At 46.2% G+C, this 7,725-nt stretch overlaps 1 protein-coding gene across 1 annotated transcript; it reads left to right on the top strand.

Annotated features, from left to right (window-relative positions):
* The first annotated feature begins 653 nt into the window (after positions 1-653).
* RPL24 (ribosomal protein L24) lies at positions 654-6,456 on the top strand. The gene is made up of 6 exons (XM_075590106.1): positions 654-717; positions 867-942; positions 2,467-2,577; positions 4,286-4,422; positions 4,968-5,028; positions 6,333-6,456. The coding sequence occupies exons 1-6, from the start codon at positions 713-715 to the stop codon at positions 6,411-6,413; spliced, it is 471 nt and encodes a 156-aa protein (XP_075446221.1). The 5' UTR covers positions 654-712; the 3' UTR covers positions 6,414-6,456.
* The last annotated feature ends 1,269 nt before the right edge of the window (positions 6,457-7,725 follow it).

Here is a 7,725-nt window from a genome sequence, read left to right as displayed (position 1 = left end):
GGTGCTGTACCTCCCTGGACACTACCTGCTCCTCCAAGGTCCCTCATCCAACTGGCGTGGTTCCAGATGCGCCAAAAGTATCAATTCCTGGCTGCAGGGGAATGCTGGGGGATCATATGGCTGCAGCCCCTGGGGCTGCTGAGGGTTGTAGTCCCCTGCAGAGTCCTACTGCAATTGGCACTGCTTGCGCTTGCACTGCGCATGCGCAAGGAGTCCCATGATGGCTGCAACAACAGAAACACTGCCCTGCGCATGTGCGACTGTACTGCGCATGCACGAGCAATACCAAAATGGTGGTGCCCTGCAACAGGAGCCACCGCTGCCTCCGGCGACGCGCTTGCCTGCCACAACACTTGGCACATCCTCCTGCTGCAGCAGAGGTACGCAGGGGATCCGGGGAAAGGGACCCTGCCACATACAGTATACATAGCTCTGTACCCCACTGCGGAATATATTGGTGCATCACAAATAAGCGAGGATAATACAGTAATAATATCCTGGTCATTACATTATATTAAATAACTGTACATTATATTACATAGCTGCTCTCTGGCAATGAATGTATTATCCTGGTCATTACATTACAGTATATCACATCGCTGCTCTCTGGCAGTGAGTGTGTTAATGAGCCTCTCTGTGACCCCGCCCCCATCTTTATATATATCCCATTACCCACAATGCTCTCTTCCTCTTCGCTATCTTAACCGGCGCCATGAAGTAAGCTTGGCCTGGCTCCTGTCTATTCAATGTCTCCTCTCAATCCGCCGCCATCCTCCTCCCCGGGCCGGTGCTTGGCGGTTTCGGTATGGCGGGGTGCTGGCCCCGGGGCTCTGCGTCCCTGACCCGCTTGTATTTTGTGTTTACAGGGTCGAGCTGTGCAGCTTCAGCGGCTACAAGATCTACCCGGGGCACGGGCGGCGCTACGCTAGGATCGACGGGAAGGTAACGAGCCGGGGGAGGGAGGCCTGTGAGTCCCGGGGATAGTGTCAGTGTGAGGCGGGGGAGGGAGGCCTGTGTGTCCCGGGGATAGTGTCAGTGTGAGGCGGGGGAGGGAGGCCTGTGTGTCCCGGGGATAGTGTGAGTGTGAGGCGGGGGAGGGAGGCCTGTGTGTCCCGGGGATAGTGTCAGTGTGAGCCGGGGCAGGGAGGCCTGTGTGTCCCGGGGATAGTGTGAGTGTGAGCAGGGGGAGGGAGGCCTGTGTGTCCCGGGGATAGTGTGAGTGTGAGCAGGGGGAGGGAGGCCTGTGTGTCCCGGGGATAGTGTGAGTGTGAGCAGGGGGAGGGAGGCCTGTGTGTCCCGGGGATAGTGTCAGTGTGAGGCGGGGGAGGGAGGCCTGTGTGTCCCGGGGATAGTGTCAGTGTGAGGCGGGGGAGGGAGGCCTGTGTGTCCCGGGGATAGTGTGAGTGTGAGCAGGGGGAGGGAGACCTGTGTGTCCCGGGGATAGTGTCAGTGTGAGGCGGGGGAGGGAGGCCTGTGTGTCCCGGGGATAGTGAGTGTGAGGCGGGGAGGATGGGGCCTGGGATCTCGTGCTGTGAGGTGGGAGAGTTGTTACCTGTGTCTGCTGTTGCTGCTGTGAGTGGGTGACACGTTATAGGCCTCCTCCTCCTGTATGATCTCAGTGTTGGGTGAGTAAGCCTGGCATAAGGTGAACCCCCGCTCTCTCAGGCCCGTATCTGCTAAAGGGTGCAAAGCATTACCATGACTTAACCCCTAGTGAGTGGGAGATGGGGTGGACTGTAGCTCGGCACCATTTAGTGTATCTGGGCCCTAGTGCTGTGTCCTTTGTTGATTATAACCACCTTTTGTACTGTATAAGAGCTGCCAATTGGTCTCTGAATAGTTAACATATGTACAGGGCTAACAGACCTGCTGGAAGGCGTTATGTCGCTTGTGTTGCAGGTAACATGTGCAGCATTGTCCCTGAAAGGGTGCAATTGTGATATAAGGGAGTACATACATATATGGTCTTGGTTGTAATATTGGATGCTATTATATCAAAAGAAAGGAGAATGTCCTAGGCCACTAATGGTGAAACTGTGTAAAAAATATAAACGAATAAAGGCAACGTGAGATTTGAAGCTGCTGTCACATGTATGTATATCTTTATTTGTATAGCGCCTTTGATGTGCTTTACAAAAAAAATGCAGTACAGGGAAGTATAAATACCAGACGTGTAAAAGAAAATCAGACAATTAGATTGTAAGCTCTCTGGGGCAGGGACTTACTATCGCAAGTGGTATGTTGGGGGACTTAGAGACAGCAGGTGAGGGAATAAGTGCAGTAGATGGAAGTGCTTGGCCACAGTGGTTGGTAGGAGTGACACTGGGTGTGGGACAGTGAGCATGAGTAGGCTATTGAAATGCTTAATTTAAAAGAAAATCTAAGGTTTGATTTAAAGGTGGGGATAATAGGTGCTGCGTACTTTTTGTTTTTTGCTCTGCTGGCTAACATTTCATTTTTAATCAGGTTTTTCAGTTCCTGAATGCAAAATGCGAAGCCGCATTCCTTTCCAAGAGAAATCCTCGTCAGATCAATTGGACTGTTCTGTACAGACGAAAACACAAGAAAGGCCAGTCTGTAAGTACCTCTCCTTTTTTAGTGATGTCCACAAACAGCTTCTCCCCCCTCACAGGTTAGATGCAAGCTCCACTAACAAGTAACTAAGGCTGCGCTTATAGTGCCGGCGACTGATATCTCGCCAGACACTGACCATGGAATTGGAAAAGCGTGATGCCAAGGATGGCGCTGATGTGACTGTCCGGACTGCACCTTCACTTGCTAGTGTCGATCATCTGCTGCGCTTCCTGGTCTCTACCCCAGCCAATGGTTGTGTGCACTGGAACAGCCTCACGTGACCTGAACACGTTTTGCAACAGCGTGCTTTGTCGGAGAGGGGGGGGGGTCTGTAAATAGCAGCTTGGTCTGTTATATACCTCCCACAATGTTTTGAACCGCAAAAGTAAGGCAGGTCCAATTTATGGCGTTCCAGCAGAATCCACAACAGACAAAATCGAAGGTTTTTAGGACCTTTGGGAAAATACAGAATTTAATTAGACGTTAAATAACTGCCTTGGTTGATGTGTTAAGCCTTGGGTTTAGTGGAACGCGCTAGCTTCCGCGCTCCTCGGCACAGCTCTCCTACAGCAGGAGATATTTCCTGTCATGCAAGCAGTCGACAGGGAGGCGTGTCGGGGGTGCGGCTGTGACATCGGTGCAGGTTCGCCCTCATTGGGCAAACCGCTCACGAGACCTGGCCACTGCGTGGGAAATACAAACGTGTTTGTATTGCGCTCATCTCCCTGTAGTGCATGTGCACACGCTAGCACTATGCACAAATACATTGTCGTCCTAATGTTTGTTTCGTTGCGAGCTGTGTAACTCGCGCCGTTTCCTGCACTATGGGCGTAGCCTTAAAACCTTTTTTTAAGCTGTTGCGTGCCCATGTAACACATTTCTTTTTTACGTAAGAAGTTAAATTGCTTATGTGGTATAGGTATTTTAAATCTAACCTCAATTGGCATTGTCGCATCGTAAGTCCTTTCAAAAATAGGTAGCATCTTTGCTGAAACGAAAGTAACTTGATCAAATGTTTGGTACATGGGATTAAAGTCACAATCTCAACTGCTTTTTTAGTTAAATTATTTTTTTTTTTAAAATACCTAGACAATGAGGTGTGGAGCTGAGCTACAGGAACCCCCAGCTTCTGAGATTAAATTTTCAAATAATCTTAGAAGGATGCATGTCTGGGGTAAACAACCAGGCTGGTGGGATCAGTGCCATCGATGGCGACACGACGGGTGCCGGCGCCACTAGCGAAAGTTCTATTTCGCTGGGCGGCGGCGTTGCGGGTTTCCTGACATTTGATTGGTTCAAGGGCTGTCACATGAGGCGACAGCCCTTGAAAAATCAAAGTTTGTCGGCTACCAGTTTTTGCGACGTCGCTCCCTCGCACTTACTATACTCGAACGCGGCGGCTGCAATGCATTTGTTTTCAGGCGACGTCCCCGGCACTTTAAGCGCAGCCTTACTCACGCAGAAGAAAAGCCATGACATACTCTCGTAGGCATTGCAGCTTCTGATTTGTGTGAACCCAGAGCCATCTTGGTCTTTCCTTGCAATTACTGGGAGAATAAAGCATTGCATATCTTGGCATGGCATTTGTGGGGGAAGGAGGGAAGTGCATTTTGTAGGGTTTTGCTGCTTTGATGTAGGTATCCAGATTCTCACTTCCCCTCTTGGATCAGTGTAACGGTTTCGTTCGAATAATGTCTTTTCACTATTACAGGAAGAAATCCAGAAGAAGCGTTCCCGTCGTGCAGTCAAGTTCCAGAGGGCCATCACTGGTGCCTCTCTGGCTGAAATAATGGCCAAGAGAAACCAGAAGCCCGAGGTACGGAAAGCTCAGCGGGAGCAGGCAATCAGGTGAGTCCAAAGCAGATCTGGCGACGTGAATCATTGTTTTTAAAGAGTTCTGCATAAGTAATCTGCATTGTTACTTGAGGTGAGAACTTGTGCATGGTTGAATGCTTAAAGGGTTTGAAGCGGGGGGTCTCTGAAGCTGAACCACATTCATTTCAGCTCCTATGACGCCCTGCTTCCCGAGGTACTTATCTCTGTAGGAATGCTGATACATCTGTGGAGTTTAAATGCCCATGTCATACGGGCCAATGGGAAGTCGCAAGGCATGATGTCAAAGCTTCCTATTGGCCCACAGAACATTTAAACACCACCGTTTCGTTTGGCACGCAGTTCCCTGGCTGCAGAGAGACTGGCACCCCAACGGAAGGAAATATCTCTGGAAGCAGGGGGTGCCCGAAGCTGAAATTAATTGGGTACAGCTATGGTTCAATCATAGAACAAAAAACAAGAGTGCAATGTGGTTGCTGCTTTCATAGAACTGTAGCACTCTAATTGAAATTGTAATTCCTTTTTGTATGGGTAACTAATTACTCCAACTGTAATTACAGGGCTGCTAAGGAAGTTAAAAAGGCTAAGCAGGCAACCAAGACCAAGACTCCTTCAACTAAGGTAAAACAAAGCTCTGTGGAAAATAACCCCCAAAATAAGTTAGACCTGAAGTTATTGTGAGTTGCGTGTCCTGTGTTAGTGAGACATTCTGTAATAACCTGGGTTATCACTGCCATTGAATCCTATGGAAACGGACATTCTGCATTGTCATGTTTTCTCGGTGGGCGCAATGAAGTCTGTACATCTACATCTTTTATAATGGCTAGCACACACACTGAAAATTTAATGAAACTTGTAACACCTTTAAGATGAGTTGTTGGCTGTAGGGTTTTTTTTTTAAATTCCAATCGCGTATACTCTGGTCTTAAGCATGCCTGTGCCTTACATTCAGTTGGATGCTTTCCTATGGACAGCAGTTGATTTTTATATGGGAATGAATGTATTACGCCTGTTTTGGTGGGGGCTGTAATACGTAGCTTTTACTTCACGGAGGAGCTCAGTAAGAATATCTTGGCCCAGATTAATCTAGCTGCAATGTAAAACATTGCACCCAATGCAGCCTGCCATTAAAGCTGCAGTTCAAGCTGTCGAATTAAAAAAAATGTATATATTTTATTTCCCATTCAATATGGGCATCAGTACAATCTGCACACTGACAAGTGATTAGCTAAGCTGCATATCGATCCGTTCTCCTGTAATCGATCGCTTGCTCAGGACTATTTAATTTAGTTCTTGCACAGCATTTTGGGCAATGCAGTTCCTGGAATATGATTGACTGGGCAGTTACTAGATACAATTGGTTCACTGCTAGAGACAGGACGGGTCTCAAGAGCCAGAGCCTATAAGAAGGGGAAAGGGGCTGTCACTTTGGAAATGCTTCCTACATTAGAAACATTCAAAAATGTCTTAAACATTTTTTATTTTAAATGCTACAAGTATTTTCTCATAGTACAGAACTGATTTAAAAAAAAAAAAAAACACGTGGGATATTGCTTGAACTGCTGCTTTAAATTGGATGGCAGATAACTCCAAATCACGGTGCTATACCCCACATCGCGGCTTAGTGAATCCTGGCCATGGTGCTTTAGTCAAAACTGTTATTGTTGTGTTCTTAACAAATCTAAAATGTAGCATACTTGTGATGGTTTTGAAACTTTGGTTTAATGTGCGCAATAAAACCAAAAGGCATAAAAGGGGTTGTATGTGTGATGAAAAATGTTGGAAACGAGCGCTTGTTCAGGGCCATTCAGTTTTTGTCTCTGCAAACATGTTTAAGATGTGTAAAAGATACAGTAATGTTCTGTTCATTAGATTCCTGAATGTGACTAACATACATGTCATGGTTGTTTCTTAATCCTCCCCAGGCACCGTCTAAGACTGCACCCAAGCAAAAGATTGCCAAGCCTGTAAAGATGCAGGCTCCTCGTATTGGTGGAAAACGCTAAACAGTGACCATTCGGCGTGCTAATAAATTAGTATTTTGAAAAATCTGTGTTGTACTTTTAAAAAAAAAATAGTTTTTGAAGATATTATTTCCATTCTTTAAAGCAGACGTCCTCCCCCTTTGTTAGAGGATGGAAATCAGGGGCGTCCCAGAACTTAATAGCAGTGTTATCAGCTCGTGTGAAGTTTGCTTCATTACTCCAACTTACATGGACTTGAGTACAAAGTATGTTTATTATGTAGCGGCATGTGTTGGTTGCATCATCCATCACACATGTAAAAGTATGGGCATCAGTGTATGCAACGTGGGACTGCTTCTGCAGATCTGCTGTAGTGCATGTTATTTTTGGCTTGATATGCAGTGTGTGCTAAAACTTAATTCCAATTCCAGTTTGTTTGAAGGTGCAGTTCCTCTTAGGACTGTGAATTAACTTAATAGGTTTAAGAGATTTTTGTTTAAAAAAAAACCAGTATTTTTAAGCATTCAACACTTGTGTGACGTTAGCTGTCATAGTTTGTTCATCCAGACAGTAGCTGTTTATTCACTGCCACTGATTTCCAAGTATAAAACGCCTCACTTAAAACAAGCACAGATTGTGACTTGGTTCTTGACACCTGCGGCATATCTACTCCAGCAAATGTCTTGATGTTTAAGGAGGAAAATGTCCACAGGGCAGTGTCATTAAAACCTTACAGCAAGAAGTGCATCAGGCACCAAATTATTTAAATACAGTTACAATGTTTAGCGTGCGCTAGTCAGATATAGAGGGGAAGGGTATTCCAGAGTTGTGTGGCAGAGAGTGATGAAGTTTTTGGGTGAGAGAGGGCTTTAACTACAAAAGGGTAGAGACGACCGCCTTGAGAAGAACACAAGAGTTTGGATGGTGAATAGTGAGAAATTAGGGTTGAGATGTAAGGAGGGATAGAAGAGTGCATAGCCTTAAAATAAAGTGATTTTGTGTGTAATATAAAATTTGATAGCAAGCTAGAAGAGGGATTTCAGCAAGAGTAGTGATTCCAGCAGCTTTAAGGATAGATTGAAGGGGAGACAGGAATGCTGGTCAGTAGGTTACATTAGTTGAGATGGAAGAGAATGAGGGCCTGTTACAGTTTTAGCAGTTGAGCACCAAACTAATGGGTGTATCTTTGCAATGAAAAAGATGAGTAAAAATTGACAGATTGGTAAAATTGTGAATGGGAGGGAGGAGTCAAATGTGAAATCCAGACTTTGTGCCATACTGGGTGTATAATCGGTCTACAAATAGTAATGCAGAAGGGCCAGGTATGGGAGGAAGTATGAGGAGCTCTGTATTG

The sequence above is a fragment of the Ascaphus truei genome, chromosome 3 (assembly GCF_040206685.1).
Source record: "Ascaphus truei isolate aAscTru1 chromosome 3, aAscTru1.hap1, whole genome shotgun sequence".
In the NCBI taxonomy this organism is placed as follows: Eukaryota; Metazoa; Chordata; class Amphibia; order Anura; family Ascaphidae; genus Ascaphus; species Ascaphus truei.
The sequence above is the reverse complement of the archived record's forward strand: the minus strand, read 5'-3'. Positions and strand labels throughout refer to the sequence as shown.

Coding starts and splice junctions, on each gene's coding strand:
- RPL24 (XM_075590106.1), top strand. Junction 2,578..4,285: donor AACACAAGAAAGGCCAGTCT/GTAAGTACCTCT, acceptor TCACTATTACAG/GAAGAAATCCAGAAGAAGCG. Junction 4,423..4,967: donor CAGCGGGAGCAGGCAATCAG/GTGAGTCCAAAG, acceptor CTGTAATTACAG/GGCTGCTAAGGAAGTTAAAA.